Source organism: Mercenaria mercenaria, chromosome 13, assembly GCF_021730395.1.
Source record: "Mercenaria mercenaria strain notata chromosome 13, MADL_Memer_1, whole genome shotgun sequence".
In the NCBI taxonomy this organism is placed as follows: Eukaryota; Metazoa; Mollusca; class Bivalvia; order Venerida; family Veneridae; genus Mercenaria; species Mercenaria mercenaria.
In genome coordinates this window covers 34,994,617-35,019,947 of record NC_069373.1, presented here as the reverse complement: position 1 = coordinate 35,019,947, position 25,331 = coordinate 34,994,617, and the positions used below count along the sequence as shown (strand labels likewise).

Genomic DNA, 25,331 nt, shown 5'->3' with positions numbered 1-25,331 from the left:
AAAAATAAATTGTTTAAAAATATTTTGTTAAAATAATTCATATTTTTTTTATATATAAACTAAAGTATTAAAAAGGCCTTATTAACATTTTTACTTTTACTTAAACTTACGTGGTTGCGGCTAAACTTGAGAAACTGACAATCAACAACAACAACTAGCGAAAACAACAACAACAACTATCTAAGGCATATCTAAGACCTAAAGTTAACTGTTTTATTCTCTGTATATTCTGTACAATGTTAGCTAATATAAAACCTACCTTTCTCCTTCGTACATTTTATCTGTAATGATTTGGAACGCTGATACGCCTTTGATTTTGAATGCCAGACATTTTTCGACCCCCTCCCCCACCTATGCCAAGACAATCCAAACCCAAAACACCACCTAAACCAAGACATTCCAAACCCAAAACACTTTGACCAGACATCACTATTCTTGCAGTATCACTAATCTCACGGTATTGGAAGTTACATTGTGAAGCCTTTGCACATTTTTTTAAGATCGGATTTCTGACTTACTTTCGATTTGCTCACGAACTGACGAAGATTTGGTAAGCTTTGAAACAGCAAAATTTGTTCCCTATTCAACAAAAGAAACTGATTTCAGGATTTATTACAACATCACTGAAAACTGTTAATTGCCGCGAAAATACAGGTGTGCAGTAAGTATAGAATTCAGACTGCATTTCTAAAAGTAGATTACCAGCACAAGCCGATGGAGCCGTCACCACGAGTATCCCAGAAAGCCACATAAAAGCCCAACCAGCCTCATACCAGCTCTGATATGGCAGAATATTTAAACAGTATGCAGCATCATAATGCAAAGCTAAACCTGCCTAGTTGTTACGCCAATGATTACAGGCAATTTTTAGTCCTCTGAAGAAATTCACAACTGCCAGGGAAGATGTCTAACCAACAAGAGAGCACATCCTCCATGGCTCGCAATCACTGGTCAAATCATACTAAAAGCAACTCCACTTGGATGCTGGGAACCAGCTCCACAGCAACTTAAACTAATAATCCTACCTCTGGGAGTAACTCCAGCATCTGCAACTGTCTATGCAGCCTCTAGCTCCAGCAGCACGATAGTTACTGCAGGCACTAACAATGGCACTAACAAAATAGCGCAGCAGAACAGAGAGTGAAATTGAAACAACTTCAAAGATAAGGATAACCTTAGACATTATCCAATATAAGGGTGCCTCTTTACAAAGCAGCAATTCAGCTATTCCTAGCTAATGTTGTGATGTTGACACCCAACTATGACTTTGTAACAATTTGTATCTTGTATCTCGATATAGATCCTAAGAAAATATGTGGAGTCTCAAGGCATTAATGACTACACATTAAAACATGCAGCAATAGTACAATATCAAATCAAAAATAAGAAGAGGACAGCCTTAAGCTAATACAGCTTTCTGTCCAATTCCTGAAATGTTATATTGTAATGTAAGTATTTTATGGTTTTCTGAATAAAAATATGTGAGTGACCGTTTGAACAACTAAATAAAAAATCAATGAAATCATGCATTGTAACCCAGAGACAAATAATAACACAAATATACATGTAAGATGTAAGGCCAGAGTTCTTTGATTTTTCGTTACTCAGACCCGCCGACCCTATTTTCCGTCATTTTTGAAAAAAATAAAAATTTCAAAAATTTCAAAATTATTTTCGGGCGATGATCGATGTTTTGCTGCATTCTGACGACGACGACAACGTCGATATTCGTCAGCGCATTATCCGTCAGTGTCATATAGGCGCAATTTCCGCTCAGATGGAAGCGTCTCCCGTACGTAAACAAAAACTTGAGTGAGATTTAAGATTGTCTTTGAACGATTTATGTGCGATGGAAAAGCGGAATATTTGGTTTGTGATCTAGTATATAGACAATAAAACAACGAAAAACAAGTTCTGTAAAGGTAACGGTCAATAACGGTGTCTCAAAATGTTAGAAAAACATAGATTTACCCGACATAAATAACAACGGCAACATTGAATGTGAATTTGACATGCCTTTGGCAGTTATATATTTACATGAAGATGACGTATAGGAGCAACAAAGTGCTGCCAAAGGAGTCATCCGTTTCAGATTTTAGGGGTGGGGGTGGGGGGTTAACCGGGAGGGAAAGGGGCCCAGGCCTGTGATTGTGAGCAAAATCAGCTTGGTGTTTGGGCAAAGGGGAATAAAAAACCTTATGTTAAGTCAGTTTTTGGGGAAAACTGCATAATTTAAAAGATATTTTCTGAGGGAAGGACCCTATTATGAAGGGGATAAAACCCTGTGATATGCTTATGAAGACATATATATATATTACAAGTTGCCTGATTGGAGGTATTTATCTATATATTCCATTGCATACAAATTCTTTTCAGGGACCTATCTAGCTACTTATGCTTTCAGTCATTTTCTGGCCATCGAATATAAAATAAAGAGTGGCCCGCCTTTGACTCACTTGCCCCTGACCACTGTGGGATCGAGCCCCACTCAGGTCATCATGTGAAAAAGATATCCAGCTGGCTGACAGAAGGTAGGCCATTCTATCCAGATGCCAATTCTTGCCTGAGATGATGCCCAGAGGAGTACCTGGGGTCTTCCAGCACCATTTAAGTCTGGAAAGTCACCATATGACCTATAAAATTGTGTCAGTGTGACTTTAACACAACAAATAAATATTAAAATGTATTAAATAAAGATCTTGGTCAGAAAAGTTTATGAATTAAAAATAAAAGTATGCACATGCTAAAAATGAAACCAGCCGATCAGACCATTGAAAATTGCTATTAAATCATCAATTTAATACTCGCCGGAGATGTTATGACCAAGGGCAAATAGTACCCATGCCCAAAGAGTGATTTTGTTAAAGTTTTTGAAATCATCAATTTTATGTTCAAGATAATAAAAAAGTTAAACACAGAATGGTAATTTTCTTTGTATTACATGTTAAATGCGTATTAAAGTAGTGTTAAAATCCTTTCAGGCAACACATTTGAAGTGATCACTTATCGTCTGTTGTTTTAGTAATTTTACTGCCTTTTAATTTTTAGCTCATCTGATTTTTTGAAAAAAAATGATGAGTTATTGTCATCACTTGAGCGGTTGTCGGCGTCGGCGTCGGCGTCGGCGTCGGCGTTGCCTGGTTAAGTTTTATGTTTAGGTCAGCTTTTCTCCTAAACTATCAAAGCTATTGCTTTGAAACTTGGAATACTTGTTCACCATCATAAGCTGACCCTGTATAGCAAGAAACATAACTCCATCTTGCTTTTTGCAAGATTTATGGCCCCTTTTGTACTTAGAAAATATCAGATTTCTTGGTTAAGTTTTATGTTTAGGTCAACTTTTCTCCTAAACTATCAAAGCTATTGCTTTGAAACTTGGAATACTTGTTCACCATCATAAGCAGACCCTGTACATCAAGAAACATAACTCCATCTTGCTTTTTGCAATAATTATTGCCCCTTTTGGACTTAGAAAATCAGTTTTCTTGGTTAAGTTTTATGTTTAGGTCAGCTTTTATCCTAAACTATCAAAGCTATTCCTTTAAAACTTGCAACACATGTTCACCATCATAAGCTGACCCTGTACAGCAAGAAACATAACTCCATCCTGCTTTTTGCAAGATTTATGGCCCCTTTTGGACTTAGAAAATATCAGATTTCTTGGTTAAGTTTTATGTTTAGGTCAACTTTTTCTCTTGAACTATCGAAGCTATTGCTTTAAAACTTGCAACTCTTGTTCACCATCATAAGCTGACCCTGTACAGCAAGCAACATAACTCCATTCTGCTTTTTGCAATAATTATTGCCCTTTTTGGACTTAGAAAAATCATTTTCTTGGTTGAATATTATGTTTAAGTCAACTTTTCTCATAAACTATCAAAGCTGTTGCTTTAAAACTTGCAACAGTTTTTCACCATCATAAGTGGACACTGTACATCAAGAAACATAACTCTATCCTGCTTTTTGCAAGAGTGATGGCCCTTTTTAGACTTAGAAAATCATGGGTAGGACAATATTTCTATTATACAAAAAAAATCAGATGAGCGTCAGCACCCGCAAGGCGGTGCTCTTGTTATTTTTTTCCCTCCTCCTGTCAACATTTTTCTGCCCAAAATCCGAGTAACAAAAAATAAAAAAAACTCTGGCCTAACAGGAAATACTTTTCGATCCAAGAGCTTCGCACTCTCCAACCAGTAGGGATCAATACTTCTGGAACTCAGTCACTTCATTTAACTTACATGTCTTTCTTTCATTCCCATGCTACCCGTAAATATGCACTTTTGCTGTATCTCTAGTGTTACTAAATAGATTTGATTCAAACTTATAGTTGTTCTGGAAAAGCTGCATGATATGACAAATGGTGCATTACTTTTGCAGAAGTTTTCCATGAATTATGTTCCTTTTCGACTGATTTAATATTTTGAGACTTAAGATATTATCCAATATCTTCATCCACATTTGAGTCATTAAACACTCCAGTGACAGCTTCAGCTTCCTCAGATGTGCCCAATTTCACTATCCAGCATCGAAATAATCAAGCGCACTGTCTCCTGTGACAGCTCTTGTTAGCTTAATTATTATCTGGATATATAACAAACCACAAAAACAGCACATTAATAATTCCATACAGGAATCTAGAAACTGTCAGGGCCATACAAACACTTGAATGACGTCAAGAAGGCAAGGGCATTTGACATTAATGTCATAACAACTCCTACAACAGAGGCGCAATGCACTACTACAGAAATTTGTAACAAATCTTACAAACACTGTGAATCTTTCAACAGGCACAAGAGAACACTACACTTGGTATGAATATCGAAAAGGCATTCAGCATTCTGTCAGAAAAGAGGATCTGAACAAACGTGCCCAGAGCTGATTACTGGCAATATAAAAAAAAAATATTATCTACTATCAGAAAGGATGTCTCTGGTACATACAATCAATCACTGGAAATGACACCAGGGGACGCGTTTGGACTACTAGACCAACTCATAAAAGAAATCAGGGGAAACGCATTAAAAACTAGACTATATCATGTATATAGATATAGAAGACAGACTGAACAGTCATAAAATGTGACTGATTCACAAACAAGTCACCACACCAGAGAGAGATATGGAGAAGCTGTACATCAGCCTTGCAGTACTGAACTATGCAAGCCTTCATCTTGCTCTGTAAAAATATATGCAAAATAAAAATTAAGCTAATCCAAGATATGTGTCCTGTTTGCATAAAATACTTTGCGTTTTTAGCTCGACTATTCAAAGGATAGTAGAGCTATTGGACTCACCCATGCGTTGGCCTAGGCGTCGGCGTCCGTGTCCACATCCCGATTTGGTTAAGGTTTTGTATGTAAGCTGATATCTCAGTAACCACTTGTGGGAATGGATTGAAACTTCACACACTTATTTACTGTGATAAACTGACGTACATTGCAAAGGTTCCATAACTCTATTTTGCTTTTTTACAAAATTATGCCCATTTTTCGACTTAGAAATTCTTGGTTAAGGTTTTGTATGTAAGCAGGTATCTCAGTAACCACTTGTGGGAATGGATTGAAACTTCACACACTTATTCACTGTGATAAACTGACCTACGCTGCACAGGTTCCATAACTCTATTTTTCTTTTTTCCAAAATTATGCCCCTTTTCGACTTGGAAATTGTTGGTTAAGGTTTTGTATGTAAGCTGGTGTCTCAGTAACCACTTATGGGAATGGATTGAAACTTCACACACTTACTCACTGTGATAAACTGACCTACATTGCACAGGCTCAATAACTCTATTTTACTTTTTTACAAAATTATGCCCCTTTTTCGACTTAGAAATTGTTGGTTAAGGTTTTGTATGTAAGCTGGTATCTCAGTACCCACTAATGGGAATGGATTGAAACTTCACACACTTGTTCACTGTCATGATCTGATATGCACTGTGTAGGTCCTATAACCCTTTTTCCCATTTTTACAAAATTATGCCCCTTTTTCGACTTTCGTATTAATTCAATTGACAAGGCTGTTGAATAGTTGAGCAATGCTGTCCTCCGACAGCTCTTGTTCTCCATGCTCTTGATCGAATTTGGCCACAATCTAATATAAACTGCGACATGCTGGCTCCACTAATAAAAGATCATTGCTGGCTCCACCAGCACTGATCTTAAAATAGATTAAAAGTGGCACCATACTGGCACCTTTAAAGATATATCACTACCGGCACTGAGCATAGCTAAATAAACAAGCAGCAACAGTATGATATCAAATAAAAAATCAATGAAATCATGCATTGTGACAGAAAATAACACATATATAAGATGTAACAGGAAACGTAAAAGTTGTCAGCCTTGAATTTTACCTTTGATGGTTACTTATTTGCTTAAGCTATTAATTATTTGCTTATTTTGCATCGTGTTTTTCCACGAATTTCTTCTTAATCACATCTTGTCGTAAAAATCGTGAAATATAGTGTCGGCGAATGTTTTTAGGGGTTATCATTTCTCTTCTTCTTGACAAGCAAAGGCTCTTATTCAGTATGGCTTTTTGTAATACAGACTAAATCTCAGTGCTCAGTGTGAGCTAATGTGGTCACTTGGTGTCTGTTGTGAACAGTTCAATTGTGAACTCTCTAAAAGTCACAGTTTACCTCAGCAAAGTATCATACAAATTCTATACTGTGTCTTCTGGGATAAAAAATTAACAGGTAAGGGTATAGATACCAGAGGCACAGAGCACAGCAAAACTAAGTCACTGGGTCAGATAATGGGGAAAAAACTCCTTGACACTCCAGAGGCCACATTTACAACCCGATCTCCATGGAACTGAATGAAAATGTTTGTCAAGTTGACACTGGGTCAGCCGAAATAAAAAAGTATGTCACTGTGTCAGATTTTACAGACACGTTAATACTCATGAGACTTGACACACATAGTCGCCTCCAATAGGGCTTCTTGGGAGGGAGGGGAGGCATGTATGTTTTACGACAAGTTCTTTTTACTGTAAAAGTTTCAGCTCATCTGAGCACATGGTGCTGAAGGTGAGCTTTTTTGAACGCCATGTGTGTGGAGACCATCGTCTATTGTGCACTGTCAACAGTTTGACTGTTTACACTCTAGAGGTCACAATTTTAGCCCAAACTTAATGAAACTTGGTCAGAACGTATAAACCTTTGATAAAATCTCAAATGAGTTTGTTACTGGGTCATCTAGATTAAAAAACTAGATCGCTAGGTCAGTTAATAGGAAAGCCATGTTGACACTCTAGAGGCCACGTTTTTTTACTCATTTTATGAAACTTTGTCAGAATGTTTGTCCATATGAAATCAAGGACAAGATCAAAACTGGATTACCTTAGTCAAAGACTAGGCCACTATCTCAAATCATAGAAAAACACCATATAGACCACATTTTGTCTTTGATCTTCTTAAAACTTTGTCAGAATGTTTGTTTCTATGAAATCTAGGTCAGTTTTAAAACTGGGGACCTTAGGTAAAAAGACTAGTTCACTAGGTAGAATCATAGAAAAAATCCTTGTTAACACTCTGGATCACTTCTTGACCATTATTAATTATTGTCATAATGTTTGTCTTTATGAAATCTGTGTCAGGTTCAAAACTGGGTAACCAGAGGTCTTAAACATGGTCACTAGAATAAATCGTAGATAAACATTGTTCACACTCAAGAGGCAACATCTACTACTTGATCTTCGTAAAAGGTTGTCAGAATGTTTGTCTCCTTGAAATCTAAGCCAGGTTTAAAGGTCTTAAACTTAGTCACTAGATCATATATAGAAAAACCTTGTTAACACTCTAGAGACCACATTTTCTATTTGATCCGCATAAAACTTTGTATCTATGAAATCAAGGGCAAGATTGAAACTTGGTTATCAAGGTTAAAAAACAAGGTCACATAGTGAAATGGTAGAAAGACTCGGATGACCCTTATAAAAGGTCACATTTTCTACCTGGTTTGCATGAGACCTTGTTGGAATGTTTATCTGTTTATAATCAAAGATAAATTTATAGCTGAGTCACTTGGGAAAAACTACGTCATTAGGTCAAATCATTGAGAAAGTTTTTTTACACTTTAGAGGCCACTTTTTCAACTGTGTCATTATAAATCTTTATCAGAATGTTTGTTTGTATGAAATTAAGGTCAAGTTCAGAAGTTGTGTACATGAGGTCAAAAACTATGTCACTAGGTCAATTTGTTAAAAAACTCGTTTAATGACCTGATTTACATAAAATATGGTCAGAATGTTTGTCTCTATGACATATAGGCCAAATTAGATGCTAGGTTATTTGGGGTAAGAACTAGGTTAGGTGAGTGATACAGGGTCTTCAGGGCCCTCATGTTGTATGTTAAAGACATCTTTTTATAACTTACAGGTATGTGAAGCGCATTATGCAAAAGCACACTTCAGCTTTATTTAGATGTTCAAGGACTTTCATAAGGTGCTTTACAAACAAGATGGCTACAGCAGATATAAATTCATTGTCAGAACCATGTTCAGTTATTGGAGTGTGTCAGATGACATGCACTGGAGATAAATCAGCAAACTTTCAGAAAGCAAAATCCTTAGTAGAGCGATGTAAAGCTCTTGGTGCAAAGGTACAGTTTACATTTCAAACAAATTATTTTATCATTTTGGTTTTTAGCTTGACTATTCAAAGAATAGGTAAAGCTATTGGACTCACCCATGCGTCGGCGTCCGCATTGGCGTCCCGATTTGGTTAAGTTTTTGTATGTAAGCTGGTATCTCAGTAACCACTTGTGGGAATGGACTGAAACTTCACGCACTTATTCACTGTGATAAACTGGCTTACATTGCTTAGGTTCCATAACTCTATTTTGGTTTTTTACAAAATATGGCCCTTTTTCAACTTAGAAAGTTTTGGTTAAGGTTTTATATGTAAGCTGGTATCTCAGTATCTACTTGTGGGAATGGATTGAAACTTCACACACTTTTCACTGTGATGATCTGACATGCATTGCACAGGTTGTTTACAACCAAGGTTAAAAATTCGCGGTCAAAGTAATTTTCGCGAAATTAAGACACCGTGAATTCAAAACTCTTCAAAATCCGCGAACATTTTGCACCGTGAGTATAACCCGCTATACAGTATCTAACTGTACAGAGAACAAAAGAAAACAATAGGTTTATTCCGTGAACGAAGGGTTTAGGGGCTAGTAGCCCATAAACTACAAAAGAAAATAACAAAAGAAATACCCAATATACCTGAAATGATGGAACATCCATCCTACCATTGTTCATTCTGTTTTCATCCACAGTTTCTTATCATTTCCTCCAAAATTACAATTCCAATTTTAATAAACTTCACAGGAATATTCCTTGGGTTGTCCCCTTTTAAATTCTTTCAAATCTAGGTCATCCGTGCAGAATTCTGGTTGCCATAGCAACCAAAAGGAAAACTTCTAATAATCTCCTCAAAAACTGCTGGCCAGATTTTGAAACATTTTCACAGAAATGTTCCTTGGGTGACCTTCTACAAAATTCCTCCATATCATTCCATTTTGTTTTTAAAAAAAAAACATGGCTGCTCGTGAACTGGGACTTGTTTAACTTTAAAAATCGCTCTCTGAAGCTAGTTTTCATTATATGGCTGTTTTGAAAGTTTTGAATATCTTCTCCTCTGAAACAGCAGGCTCCATTTCACTATAGTTTCACAGCAGTCTTCCTTGGTGACGCTCTACTAAATTCTTTTAGATCATTATATTTCATTAAAAAATCATGTCAGCCAGGGGAATTGGCTAGTTTTCCTACATGACTACGTGGCAAAGCTTTGGAAATCTTCTCTCAAACTGCTTGCCTGATTTGAAAATAGTTTGACAGAAATATTCATTGCGTGACCGTTTACCGAATTTCAGGCCATTTTGATTCTTAAAAAAACGTGGCTTCTTGGAAGCGGGATTAGTTTTCTGTATATAAGTATGAGGAAAACTCTCCTATGAAACTGTTATTTTGATTTGAAAATAATTTTAGAGCAATGATCCTTGGTTAGCTTTTCCTATAAGCCTGTTTAGAAAACTGAACTCTGCTGCTTTTCAAATAATTTCACAGCAATTTTTTCTTGATCCAAAACTATTCAATGCAGCTCTGAATGTCAGATGAGCTATATAGGGCCATCATGGCCCTCTTGTTATGGTTTTCTTCTGTTGTATATGATATAAGCTTTTTATACAGTAAACAAGAAAAGAAGTTGGCTATTGAAAAAAATGTGATAAAAATGTGCAATTTTGTTATATTTTTTAGTATATCCGAGAAATTTTGGATTTTTTTGTTATTATTTTTATCATTTATGTAATATTTTATGTACAGTGGAGTAAAATTGTAATAAAATTAAAGCATTTTGGCATAAATTTAATTGATAGTTTGCCACAGTTATTGAATTTCGTATTTGAATACCAGTTTCAAACTTGTCCTTTGCTTATGCTGTTCTTATCTTAAAAATTAGTGGCATACCCAAGTGCTGAAATTTATATAACATATGTAAAAAAAAAATCTGTCCATAGAAAAGAATTTCTAGTAAAGGTCGGTATGTAGAATTTGTTACATATTGTGTAGTTTACCTAATATGGAATTTACACTGCCATTAAATTCCATACAAAGACTCAAGTTAATGGAAGTAACACTGCCAGGAAGTCTTAATTAAAATGTTGAAAGAACTTGGCATTTTCTTTGAGCTTACCTTCTAAATTATTCAGCAGAAACTTAAAACAGTTGTTGTCTAAACCTAGACAATTATATGAATGATTCATTTATTGTGTTTTCTCATAACTTTGTTTTTGCTGATTTAACAGATGGTGTTTTTACCCGAGGCCTGCGATTTTATAGCTGATAGCAAACAACAGAGTATGGATTTGGCGGAGTCATTGCAAGGGGAGACAATTGGTAAATATCGTCAGTTAGCAAAGGAATTGTCTGTTTGGATTTCTATTGGTGGATTCCATCAGAAGGTTAGAATACTTTATAGGTGTACAAACTACTTACGAAAAATAATGGTTCATTACGAAGCCATTCAAGGAAGTAAAAGAAATGGCATCTTTAGGTTATAAAGGATACATGAGATATGTGGAAAGAAGGTCATGCAAAACGTAGCTTTCTATAACAAGTAGCTGCTTACCAAAGGTGGCCATTAGCACATGTTTGACTGAATATAGACATTTTTGCGATTTAAATGAAATTTGATACAATATTTTAGAAGTATTACTTGTTCAAATAGGAGCATTTATCGCAGAGTAATTGAGATTGTTGACTTAGATCACTTGCCTCATACCGATAGTGTGAGTTTGAAACTCCACTGTGGATGTAGAACTCTTTCATATGAGGAAGATGTCAAGGTTGCTTAGAGAAGGATGGTTGTTATACCACGGTGATCCTCCACCATTCAAAAGCTGGAAAAGTGCATCATTCCAATTTTAAACCCAACAAAATGAAAACATTTTACAAATAACGTCAACTTTTATTCTAGAGTTTTGCGAAGGCATTTTTCAAGTCTGGATCATGTGCTTCAGATGTTATAATATTGTGCCTTAAATTGTAAAATGATATATTGTGATGAATATTGTACAGTCGTGATTTAGCGGCACCTATGGCTGAGTGGTTGAAGTCTTTGACTTCAGATCTCTTCTCCCTCTAAACTGTGGGTTGGAAACCTCAGTTTGGGTGTAGAATTTTTCCATGTAAGAAGCCATCCAGCTAGCTTACAGAATATTGGTGTCCTACCCAGGTGTCTACCTATGCCTGAAATAATGCCTTGGGGGGCGCCTGCAGTTTTCCTAAGCCACCAAGAGCTGTAAAGCTGCCATATGGCCTATGATTGTGTCGATGTGACGTTTAACTCAACAAAAAAGCAACACAAAGGATTCTGATTTAATACAGAGCATTTTGGTAAATTCTTATGAAGGTTGTATAAATAAATTTTTGTTTATTTTTTACATTTGCTACTATTATTTATTTTGATTGTAAGGAAAGTTTTAACCCTAGTAATCTAATGTCTAGTTTGTATTCATAGAAAGACCAGAAATGCAACTTTTATGATGAGGAACAGTCCATCACCAATATTTGAACCACCAGTCCAAGTCCTTAACTTGATGATTGTGATGTCATCAGCCTAGGCTTTATTATTAGTTGAATATAATGAAGTATTCATTCAGAACTGCTTGATTATGTCTCCCACCACACAGTGGTGTGGGAGACATATTGATTTACTCCAGTCTGTGTGTCTGTCTGTGTGTCTGTCTGTCACAAAGCTTGTCTGCACTCTAAGTCGAACATTTCTCATCCGATCTTCACCAAACTTGAACAAAATGCGTTTGACCATAAGACCTCGGCCAAGTTCGATAACTAGCCAAATCCGCTTAGGCACTTTCGAATTATGGCCCTTGAATTACTGATTGAGTCCATTCGCCCAAGCCGTCTAATTGGGTCCATTCATCTAATCCATGTAGAGAAACTAGACATTTTTCATAGGGGCAGTTATGGGAGACATGCGCTTTTCTCAAAAGCATCTCTAGTTTCATTCTAATTTTTCCTAAAAAATCGTTGTGTTTTAGTTTGTACTTTGTTAAAATGTAGCCACCAGACTTGAATGTGAAGAAGTTGTACAATACTCATGTGATGTTAGATGATAAAGGAAATATACAAGGCACATACTGTAAAAGTCACATGTTTGATCTGGATATTCCTGGAAAGATACGACTCTGTGAAAGTGATTATACCCTACCTGGAAATAAGATTACCCCACCCATTGAAACTCCTGCAGGAAAAGTTGCTCTCGCTATTGTAAGTTTTCTTCACAGGAATTTAATTTTGAGACTTTTTTTCAATTGTTTTTTAAGCCTTTTTCTTGAGATTCGCAGTTTCAAAAGTTTCAGAAATGAGAATAAAAATGGAATAAAATGTTAAAAAGTCCAGTACAGAATATATTTATCAATTTTGATTAATTTTAAAATATTTTTTGAAATTATTTTTGTTTATCAGATAGTAATTATCACACATAAATGTTTTATTAGCTCACCTGTCACATAGTGATCACCATTCGCCCGTTGTCCGTTGTCAGTTCGTGCGTCAACAATTTCTTGTCTGCACTATAGTGGTTTCATTTATGATTTGATTATATCCAAACTTGCACACAACTTGTATCACCACAAGATCTTGGTTCCATTCTTGAACTGGCTAGATTCCTTTATGGTTTCCAGAGTTACGGCCCCTGATGGGGCCAGAATTAGCTATTTTGACCTTGCCTGCACAATAGCAGCTTCATTTATGATTTGAATTTAATCAAACTTGCACAAAACTTGTGTCGCCATAAGGTCTTGTTTCCTTTCTTGAACCGGCCAGATCCCATAATGGGTTCCAGAGTTATGGTCCCTGAAAGGGCCAAAATTAGCTATTTTGACCTTGTCTGCACAATAGCATCTTCATTTATGATTTGATTTTAACCAAACTTGCACACAACTTGTATCTCCATAAGATCTTGATTCCTTTTTATACGCCGGAATTATGTTACCGCCTCGGTGTCTGTCTGTCTGTCTGTTGGTTAGCAATTTCCCTTCCGCTCTGTAACTCTTGAACCTCAGGATGGATTTTAAAGGAACCAGACACAAATGTTCACCTCATTGAAACAAAGTGCAGCACATGTTTTGGATGGCTCACTTCAAGGTCAAGGTCACACTTAGGGGTCAAAGGTCATATGACTTTGTTTTGTGTGTTGCATCGCAGTGCTCTTAGTAATGTTTTTATTTGGCAGGTCCTTCTTTTGTTGACTAACAGTAATTTATTTTTAATTACTTCCCTTTTATGTTACTATAAATAGCTTATTTAGTAACTTTTTTTATTATTGGCCGAAAGGAAAAACCAAGACCATTTTTCGGTGGTACAACATGGATGGTACCTCCAATTTTTAGGTGTATTTTGACATATCTGTACTTAATGTAAGAATTTTTTTTTTGGTTAAAGCAATGGTACTCAGGTGAGCGATATACGGCTATCATGGCCCTCTTGTTTTAACTTCATTTTGTTAAAGCCTAAAGCTTGACAAACTGTTCTTTTAAAGGGGATAGGACACTAGAAGAAATATTATTATGTAATATTTTCTTACAGTGCTATGATATGAGGTTCCCAGAGATGTCACTGGCTCTTAGAAACCAAGGCGCTGAGATTCTGACTTACCCATCAGCATTTACCATACCTACAGGAATGGCACACTGGCATGTTAGTACTAGCTCAGCTTCCATAGTTATCTGGTTCTAATTTGTTCATCATGAATCATTCCACAGACAAAATATTTGCTATTCATTTATACATGTAAAAAGTTTAGACTTTTGGACTGCTTCTTTGTACAGAAATGCTCCCAGAATCAAGTTGAAGAGATAAGATATTATTTTCTTACACCGTAATTAAGAAACAGTGTATAGAAAAAATGTGTTTTAATGTTATTAATACACGGAAAGAGGTTATACGTCTGTGGAATAATTTCACGAGGGCGTAGCCCGAGTGAATTATTTTGGCAACATATAACCGATTTTGAGTGTATTGATTTAGATAAAACATGATTTTGCTATGCATTATTTTGATTTTAATATACCCTTAATCTAAAACATTTGATAAAATATAATAGCGCTCTTTCTTGGTTGCAACAAAAACATAGACGTCATCGCATGTTAACATGACGTCATTTAAGCAAAAGCGTGTTTTAACAGAAACAAGCATATTAGAACATAAAATCAGATTTGGAAGATATTTGATTTTTGTCGAGCCCGCTTGCGGTGAGCTCAGTATACTTGCCATTTTTCGGTGTATGTGCGTGCGTGCGTCCATGCATGCATGCTTCCGTGCGTGTGTCTGTCCGATTTTGTCCGGACCATAACTTTGACATGCATGGACAAATCTTGTTTATATTTGGCATGAATGTTTACCTCAATGAGAAGGCGTGTCATGCGTAAACCCCATGTTCCTATCTCAAAGGTCAAGGTCACAGTTGGAGGTCATAGGTCAAATTGAAGTTTGTTCAGAGCATTTCTTCTTCATGCATGGTGGGATTGACATATAACTTGGCATGAATGTTCACCATTATGAGACAGAGTGTCATGCGCAAGAACCAGGTCCCTAAGTCCAAGGTCAAGGTCACACTTGACAGCTGGCGGGTTCGACATTCTGACCATGGGCATACTTGTATTCTTTCACAGTCCAACATAAATCAGCATCAGCTTTGTACAATGTCTTAACTTACTTGCTCATTGTTACTTTATGAATAATAAACATTAATTCTTTAACCTGAATGATTTTCTTAACATACAACAGGTATTGTTAAGAAATCGTGCAATAGAGTCACAATGTTACGTGGTGGCAGCAGCTCAAACTGGATGGCACAACGAGAAAAGGTCATCATATGGACATAGTCTGGTAAACAAATGCTTTATTATATGTTTGAATTGATATTTACAAAAAGAAGATGTCTGTGTGGAGAGATAAATGGAGCATTATTTATTTGTATGTAGAATACCAGGAAAACTGCTTACTGCAAGTCCAATTTACCATTATTTTGTAAAAATGTGTCAATTGACACTGTGACCTCACCTTAAGGAAGGGCTACCAAACCATGAAAGAACTTGAATCTTGACACAGCCCAAGCCATCGTAAATTTTAGGCTTATGGTTTGAAATATCTCTATACATTAGTTTTGAATTTGTCTTCAAAATAGGGTATTTTCTGCTGCAATACTTGGTCACATGTTTATTGATAGATTGTAATAGATTGTGATAAAACATTCATGATATCTTGGATAGTGTTAAGTTAGCATTTCTAAGTAAAATGTTTCACTGACTTTGATTGACCAGCAAATGACCTTCACCTTCAAACAAAATATTAATAAACAACATTTTTGACCTTACAACCCACATAAATGAACCAATTTAATTCATGCTCACACTCAACAAGCCTTGCAGCAGGTCCTTCAAACTGACCTATATATAAATGACCTTGAACCTCAAATGACCTTCACCTTCAAATTTTAAACCTTAAACAATTGCAACATTTATGACCCAGTTTAGTTCATACTCAAACTCAACAAGCTTTGTGGCAAGACCTTCAAAGCTGACCTATATATAGATGACCTTGACCCTCTTAACCTTCACCTTCAAACTTAAAAGATTTATAAACAAAATTTTTGGTCTTACAGCCCACATAAATGACCCAGTTTAGTTTATACTCGCACTTATCAAGCCTTGTGGCAAGTCCTACAAACTGGCCTATATATAGATGACATTGACCCGCATAAGATCTTCACCTTTAAACTTAAAACCTCAAAAAACAGCTTCTTTGGTCATACACCTTTGGGCATAATTTTGTGTTTTGAAAATGCTGCTCCTTGTTTAATCTGTATTAATTTTAAGTTTTGTGATGGGCTAGAATTAACATAGGGAGAAGTACATTTTGAGCTATAAAATTGACATTTTTAAAAATACCTTGCTTCTACCTCTGGTGACCTGTAAAATGTTGTAAAGTTTATATCTGCAGTTCAGGAAAAGCCCTGTTAGGATGTGATCAGACAATAGGTATAATGGTTAAAATTCAGTAAAACCTTTAAGCGCTAGTTCATTTTCATTTCTCTATTTCTATGAAGAGATACTATTCTACATTTGTAAAATTTTAATGATATTATATACCATGATATATTCGGCAGTAGATAGTAGATCCATGGGGTACAGTGCTTGCAGAGTGCGGAGAGGGTGAGGGTGTGTGTGTAGCAGAAATAGATCTAGAATATCTGCAGAAAGTGCGATTACAGATGCCACTACAAAATCACAGACGAACAGACCTGTATGGTGATATTGTACTTCATACTCCAGGTAGCTAGTCAAAGCTAGTTTATTCAGACTACTCATCTTAAACATCTTAAACAACTTTTTTGATTTCAGTCAAACTTTTGCAGCAGACTTGGTACGGTGGCAAGTGTGCACATTGTTGGCATTTTTATGGTTGTTTTAAATGGAGCTACGGGACCAGATTAAAGTTTTTCATGCCATTCCTCCCCCCCCCCCCCCCCCCTCCACAATACTACTTGGCACAAATGAATCCCATGATGAGACAACATGTCATGTGCAACACTCAGATCCCTAGCTCAAAAGTCAAGGTCATACTTGGGAGGTCAAATGTCAGAAGTATTTTTTTCTCATCTAGTCCATCACTGTTATTTTTAAAGACATTCTAATATAACTTGGCAAAAATATATCCCATGATCAGATGATTTGTCCTGTGCAAACCTAGCTCAAAGGTCAAGGTTACACTCACAAGGTAAAGTCAGTAGTGTTTTTTTCCTGTCCGGTCAATAAATCTGTCATCCTTGAAGGGATTCTAATATAACATGGCACAAATGTATCCCATAATGAGATGATATGTCATGAGCCCAAAGTTCAAGGTCACTGGCAGGTCAAAGGTCAATAGTTGTTTGTTTGCTGTCTGTTCCATAATCTGTCATCCATCAAAGGATCTTAATATTGCTTTACACGTGTTTCCCATAATGAAACGATGTGTCATTATGTGCAGCACCCAGATCCCTAACTCAAAGTTCAAGGTTGCACTTTGTGGTCAAAGTTCAATAGGGTGTTGTTTGCTATGTGGTTTATAACTCTGCCATCTATCTATGGATTTTAATATTTTTTCCACACAAATGTTTCCCAGAATGAGGCAACTTGTCATGCACAAAACCCAGACCCCTAGCTCTAAGGTCAAGCTCACACTCTTGAGATCAAAGGTCAAAAGGGTTTTTCCCAGTCTGGTCCATATCATATAAATTACAAAACATTTGACCATACTTTTACCTACATATTTCATATCAATTACCACTTCCATCTAAATGAAACAGTATGGGTGGGAGGGCTGAGGCATGCACTTTTTCAAACGTATTTACTTGTTTTCAGTACATTTCTTGGTCCCAACAGACTTAGAATATTAATTAAGGAAATAAAATGCTATAGGACTTACCAATACCAGGCCTAATTGTGTATATTTTAAATAGGTTTTGGGTTAAATACCTTATTTACTTTTTGTTGATTTCCTTTTCTGTTTTCAAACAAAATATATCACAGACATTGCATTATTTAACATTTCAGTTTGTCTATCACCCACATATCTAAATACTTTGCCCAGACATTTATAGTTTCACCTTTAAATGATGAATTATAGGGAGTCATGCCTTTTTCATTAAAGCAGTCTCTGATTTTATATAATCTTTTGTATTTACAGTGGACAATATAGACAGCTGGAGTGAATACGAGTTTGGACATTGTAAGATAGGGAGTAAACAGGTGTTCTACAGGACAGCCTTGTCATTTGCCTTTGTTAACCTGAAACCTGTTCAACCTGGTCATATCCTTTAATCTGCAAAAATACTATACATTAACTATTTACTTTACTTTATCTTTTTCTATGGTTTTATATTTAGTGATTCCCAGGAAGCTGGCTTGTGAGTGACTGTATTACCACCAGCCTTTTGTTTTTTGTTTTATTCAATTTGATACGAAGAATTATACATGGAATAATTTTATGTTACTGGTCACAATTTTACTCATACAATCCATTTGGCAAAAATGTGTCACTTGTTATGCCCCCCTTCGCAGAAGGTGGGGTATATTGTTTTGCAGATGTCGTCCGTAGGTCGGTATATCGGTCGGTCCGTAGACCAGTTGGTTTCTGGATGATAACTCAAGAATGCTTAGGCCTAGGATCAGGAAAGTTGATAGGGAGATTGGTCATGACCAGTAGATGACCCCTATTGATTTTGAGGTCAGTTGCTCAAAGGTCAAGGTCACAGTGACTCAGAACAGTTAAACAGTTTCCAGATGGTAACTCAAGAAAGCTTCAGCCTAGGATCATGAAAGTTGAAAGGGAGGTTGATCTTGACCAGCAGATGACCCCTTATTGATTTTGAGGTCAGTTGCTCAAAGGTCAAGGCCATGGTGACCCAGAACAGTTAAACGGTTTCTGGGTGATAACTCAAGAACACTTGGGCCTAAGATGAAAGTTGATAGGGAGGTTGGTCATGACCAGCAAATGACCCGTATTGATTTTGAGGTCAGTAGGTCAAAGATCAAGGTCACGGGGACCCAGAATAGTTAAACCATTTCCGGATGATAACTCAAGAACGCTTGGGCCTAGGATAATGAAAGTTGATAGGGAGGTTGGCCATGACCAGCAGATGACCCCTATTAGTTTTGAGGTCAGTATCTCTTAGGTCAAGGTCACAGTGGCCTGGAACAGTTAAAGGGTTTTCAGATGATAACTCAGTAATGCTTGGACCTATAACTTTCATAAGAAAATTGATAGGGAGGTTGGCCATGACCTTTTGATTTTGAGGTCATTAGGTCAAAGGTCAAGGACACAGTGATCCGGAACAATTAAACAGTTTCTGGACTATAACTTGAGAATGCTTGGGCTTAGGATCACAAAACTTAATAGGGATGTTGATCACGACCAGCAGATGACCCCTATTGATTTTGAGGTCAGTAGGTCAAAGGTCAAGGTCACAGTAACCAAATAGTTTCTGTTCCTTGTGCAATTACTGAATGCATCAAGGGGGGCATTTCGTGTTCTATGAGCTCTTGTTAAAATTTTCTTTAGTAAAAGTAAAAGATGGAAACTTAAATTAAATCCTTGACAGTATCCAAATGTTCTTGTGGCCTCTATACGCAAGGTCAAACGTTTCAATGACCTTGAACCAGCTGAGATGTCAGACTTGTTCAGAGTTGTAAGCCATGTTTCGAAGGTTGTGGAAAAACATTTCAAGGGGACTTCACTCACTCTTAGTGTTCAGGACGGTCCAGAAGCAGGACAGACTGTTGAGGTACTTTGTTTTTACTGTTATGAAAAGCAGTTGGAGGTAATTTGATATTACTTTATTGAAGGGGCTCAAGACAAGGCTTTCAGGATTATATGATAATTTTTAAGAAAATGGTGATTTTGTTTTCTTTGACTATGATGGAAATGATTTCAACCACTTATCTGACAGTGTAAGTTCAGTATGATAAAAAAACTGCTTAAAACTATTGATGGAGTTCATCAGCTACAACTGTTTGAACTTTAATTTAGATACAGTGAAACACCACTTGCTCAAGCATGGATGGTTCAAGATTTAGAACTGATTTGAGTAATTCATGTGATGCCGGACCATTTTCCTTCTATTTTCTGTTTGTATTGCTCAAAATCCTGGATAACTAGCATTTTTTCATCACCTTGTGACTTAGACTGGTATTTTTTTTACTGTATTTTATCGTCAGTGTGTTTCATAACTATTTCACTGCTTTCAGTGGTTTGCTTGAAGTTCCTTGAGTTGATTCACAATGTAAGTAAGTTTTCAGTTTGTTTTCCTTTTGCCTTACAGCATGTCCATGTTCATGTGTTACCAAGGAAAGCAGGAGATTTTGCACAGAATGATGATGTCTATAAAGAGGTATGCTCTTTAATTTCTGTCCCCTAAAATACAGGGCATATAGGTCTGCCCTTGTCCACATGTACATACATAAATCTTTGCAAACATCTCATGTCTGACACTCTAATTTATTATAATGTTAAGTTTGTTCAGTCTTTAACAGTTGGACACCAAGAAGACTTTTGAAGATGGCCATAATTCATGGAGTTATGGTGATTTTTAGTTAGACTATTTCAAGAATTGGTAGAGTTGCAATCCCCCATTCATTTGCATCTGTATCTCCGTCAGTGAGTTTTTTGCATAGGAGTGTGCATCCCCATCACACCTTTGTTAAAGTTTTGCATGTAAGTTTATATCTCAGTATCTACTGCATGAATTGGATTGAAACTTCACACAAGGTTTTTTAATCATCAGACCTTATTAATTAACCAGGTTAGATAACTCTCGATTGTATTTAATTTAAATTATGGCAGCCTGCACATTTAGCTCAGTAAGGAGAGCACAGATCCAAGGATCGCGGGGTTGTGAGTTTAATCAGCAGGTGGGGAGTATGTACTACATGACAATTTGGTAAAAGACATTGTGTCTGAAATCATTCGTCCTGGACCTCTAATTCATGTGGGGAAGTTGGCAGTTACTTGCGGATAACAGGATTGTACTGGTACAGAATCCAGGAACACTAGTTAGGTTAACTGCCCTCCCAACTGAAAACTGTTTCCTCTTAGTAGAGAGACCCATTGGTCATCTGCCTATAAAGTTCATCTGATGACTGTTTATGGTCAGTAGATGGCCATTAATGTTTTGGAGGTCAGTTAGTTAAAGTTCAAGGTCATAGTGACCTTGAGACTGAAAATATTTGTACTAAATGACTAACTAACACTTTGGCCTACAGTTCACAATCTTCATAGGATGATTGCCTGAGGTTAGAAGATTGACCCTATTTTGCAAGTCAGTAGGTCAAAGGTCAAGGTCATAGTGATTATTCAGTTGAAAATGGGACAGACATTCATTGGTGCATACAAACAGCTCTTGTTTATATTTTGCTTAAATGTTAACCTCAGTCAGACAAAGTGTCACCTGCATAGCCCAGGTCCCTATCTCACTGGTCAAGGTATCATTTAGGGTAAAATGTCATTTTAGAATTTTTCCGGGCTGTAACTATGATATGCACGGAGCAGCCTTTCTTCTGTAAACGTCATTGATGTTGCATGTTAATTTCAGGTCAATATCTCAAATGTCAAGATCACATTAAGGGAGCAAAAGTCAATTAAAGCCTGTCTGGGCTGCGACTTTAATGTGTATGGGGCACTATTGTTTTCATTTGTCATTGACAGAAATATTTGCCTCAGTGAGATAGATTATTAATTGCAAATCCAAGATCCCTATCTGAAAGGTCAAGGTCCAACTAGGAGTGCCAGAGGTCATGTAAGATCCTGTCTAGTTCATAAGTTTGACATGCATTGAACTTTTTTATTTTAAATTGACATAAATATTTGATGGATAAAGGTCATGTAAGGGTCATATAACTAAGCCATAACTTTGACATGCATATATTGAACAATTTTTTATTTGGCAGAAATATTTACTTTAATGTTGTACTGCCACAGGACCTGTCTCAAAGGTCAAGGGACCTTAGGTCATGCCAGGTCTTGTTGGTGCCATAACTTGTATTTTCACAGCTGCTGTTTTAATTGGTTGAAATGTTTGAATCAAAATAACTTACTTGAAATTGTAGTCCTTTTAGCATCAACTTTCCAGTTCAAACATATTGATTGTCTTTCATATCATGTAGTACTGTAAAATCATTTCATTTCGTGGGCATGAAATTTCTTGGTTTTGGTCAAAACGGCAATTTCTTGGGGATATGAATTCGTGGATTTCATCTTTTGAACATGAAATGAATGGGAATTTTACTTGTTTGTTGGGATTAAATTTTGTGGATTGACCCAACCATGAAATCCATGGAAATTAGTCCCCCACGAATATTAATCATTTCACAGTGTATCTGTCTGTGCTTTCAGCTGGAAACTCACGATGACCATTTAGATGAAGATCGGCTGCATGGAAAAGTAAGGACAGTAGAACAAATGAATGCAGAAGCTGCACAACTCCGAGCTTATTTCAGTTGATAAATGTACTTTGCATTAGTCTGTTGCAGTACTGTAAACTCAGAAATATTTGTGAGGGATTTATTTTTGCTGTATTAGATAACTATGGAAATAGATATTGGTGAAAGTGATATTACCATAGATAGTCCTGTGTATTTCACACATATTCTACCACATGACCTAATTTTAATTGTAAAAGTAGCAAACATTAAGCCTTGCAAAAATATCTGATTTTACAGTAGTATTAGTGATATTTTAGTTTCAGAATTATTTATGTGTGAAACAGTAGTACAGAAAGGTAGATCTCTCATGTTAATGACTATTAAAAGTATAAGTAAGATAATTATACTGTAAAAGCAGAAATTTTCGCGAGGGTTTAAATTTTGCTATATTCTTGAGCCCCTACATCTTGCAAAAATTAATCCTCGCGTAAATATTTACCATTAGTATTATTCAGATTCAAGTAGGATACCATATTTACAATTTCGCGAATGTTAAACCTCGAGAATGTATTCAAAACTTTAAATTCACGAAATTTTGGCCCAGTGAAAATATGTGCTTTTACAGTAACCTGTGATATTTTATCCTTGTTCTTCTAGGGTAACTTGTTTGTTACTAATACTGCTGAACCTTCCTTTAGTCAGGATAATCCTTGTAAATAAATGTTTTTAGAATTGGAAATTGGCTATATCCAGATTAAATTATGCAGAAAGCCTAAGGTTTATTTAATGAGTGTTCCATATAAATGGAGTTCAGTCGGGCAGGGTATATACTGTTACGCTATGTTTGTGTGTTTCCTTGTCAGAGGAAAATTATTATAGTGTCAGAAAGGCTATCATGTTAATGTATTCATCCATTCATTTAACACTTATCATGCTGGACGTGATTGATTCTGCCTTTGCGACCACTGCGCTGTTCGCTATTCAGCCAGTATCTTTTATGTAAACACCCCTTTCAGCAGTTAATGGTACTGTCCAAACTGGAAGATGTACAAGTTCATTATAGAACTTTAGCATGGTAAGGGTTAAGAGAGGAATTTTATAGGGTATTGGTAAAAGCCTTTGTTTCTTTATTCATAGATAATGAATGTGGGTTATGGGTGAGAGTGCATTTGTCTTGGTTAAGCAGTATTCTTCTTAAGTTAACCATCTTCAACAGTCTACATAACATGATTAGATGATTCATTGTTAGGTTTTATTATATATAATATATATATATAATCCACAGGCAGTGTTCTATAAACATGTTTAAACAATCATCTTGTTGAAATTATTCTAGCAGAATATTTCCCTAATGAGTGAAAATGTGTAATTGTACTGAAGAATAGTATTTATGACTGACAGTAGGATTTTACAGGCAGATGGTTTTTGCTGTATGCACAGGTGTAGTATGTGCTATATATTCAAATAAAATGATGAAACACACCTGTTTTTTGTTTACTATTGTCCAAAAATACTAACCCAGTTTCCAGTTCTCATTGTAATTGAAATAAGCTTGTGAACATTTTTCACATGTTATCCATTTTCTAGTCTTGTAGACTTTAAAAACACTAATTCTGTCAGACACCTGCCAAGTGTAACCATCATATTCATGCATAAGAGATCCATTTATAAACAGTACTAGATGAATGTACTTTGGTAATGATTTACCAAAAAAGTGTAGTCTGTTTATAGAACACAGGATCTTGTAAGCAAATTTTCTTTCTACTGCTTATTTAGCTCACCTGAGCCAAAGGCTCAAGGGGATCTTTTGCGACCGCTTGATTCTGTTGTGCAGTGTGCGTCATCAATAATTTCTAAAAAAATATTCAGCTTCAAAACTACTGGGCAGATTTACACCAAACTTCACAGGAATGATCCTTGGGTGCCCCCCTTTCAAAATTGCCCAAGGAAATAAAATCCATTCAGAACTGTGGTTGCCATGGCAACCAAAAGGAAAATCTTTAAAAATCTTCTTCTCAGAAATTATTAGCAGGATTTCAAAAATATTTTGTAGAAATGATCTCTAGGTGAGCCTCTAGCAAAACTGCTTAAGCCGTTCTATTTCGGTAAAAAACATGGCTGCCAGCGGGGCCGGGCTTATTTGCCCTCAAAGGCTATATTGTAAATTTTAGAAATTTTCTTCTCTGAAACGTGAAGACATAGGGCTTAGATATTTGGTATGTGGCATTGTCTGGTGGACTTTTTCCAAGATTGTTCAAGTTAGGATCCCTGGGAGTCAATATTGGACTCGCCCCTTGAATTTACATAGAGTTCTATAGGAAAAACAAAAAAAAAATTCTCTGAAACCGAGAGGCACAGAGCTTAGATGTTTTACATGTGGCATTGTCTAGTGGTCCTTTACTAAGATTGTTCAAATCAAGACCTGAGGGTTCATTTAAAGCCCCGCCCCAGGGTCACTTAGTTTTTATATGAGTTATATAGATAGGAAAAAATTATCTGATCATATTTCCTAGACGGTTCAATTATAATTAACTGATGACCCCAAGTAATTAGGGGTCCCTTGACTGTGACCTTGACCTACTGACCTACTTTCTTGTTTTTTAAGATACAGCCTTGAAATTTGGATGACATACAGTTTTGTACACCTACTTTTTAGCTCACCTGTCACAAAGTGACAAGGTGAGCTTTTGTGATCGCGCGGTGTCCGTCGTCCGTCGTCCGTCCGTGCGTCCGTGCGTCCGTAAACTTTTGCTTGTGACCACTCTAGAGGTCACATTTTTCATGGGATCTTTATGAAAGTTGGTCAGAATGTTCATCTTGATGATATCTAGGTCAAGTT

General features: G+C 36.3%; 1 protein-coding gene across 2 annotated transcripts; it reads left to right on the top strand.

The window, feature by feature from the left end:
* The first annotated feature begins 148 nt into the window (after positions 1-148).
* LOC123528886 (deaminated glutathione amidase-like) lies at positions 149-23,974 on the top strand. 2 transcript variants are annotated; one of them, XM_053521527.1, is made up of 11 exons: positions 149-185; positions 8,380-8,602; positions 10,814-10,969; positions 12,591-12,797; positions 14,118-14,228; positions 15,318-15,419; positions 16,702-16,864; positions 18,261-18,385; positions 19,684-19,857; positions 20,395-20,463; positions 22,464-23,974. In XM_053521527.1, exons 2-11 carry the CDS (start codon positions 8,396-8,398, stop codon positions 22,569-22,571), a joined length of 1,422 nt encoding a protein of 473 aa, XP_053377502.1. In that variant the 5' UTR covers positions 149-185; positions 8,380-8,395; the 3' UTR covers positions 22,572-23,974. The 2 variants fall into 2 exon arrangements, with proteins under 2 accessions (XP_053377502.1, XP_053377503.1); XM_053521528.1 differs by having other exon boundaries at positions 169-203.
* The last annotated feature ends 1,357 nt before the right edge of the window (positions 23,975-25,331 follow it).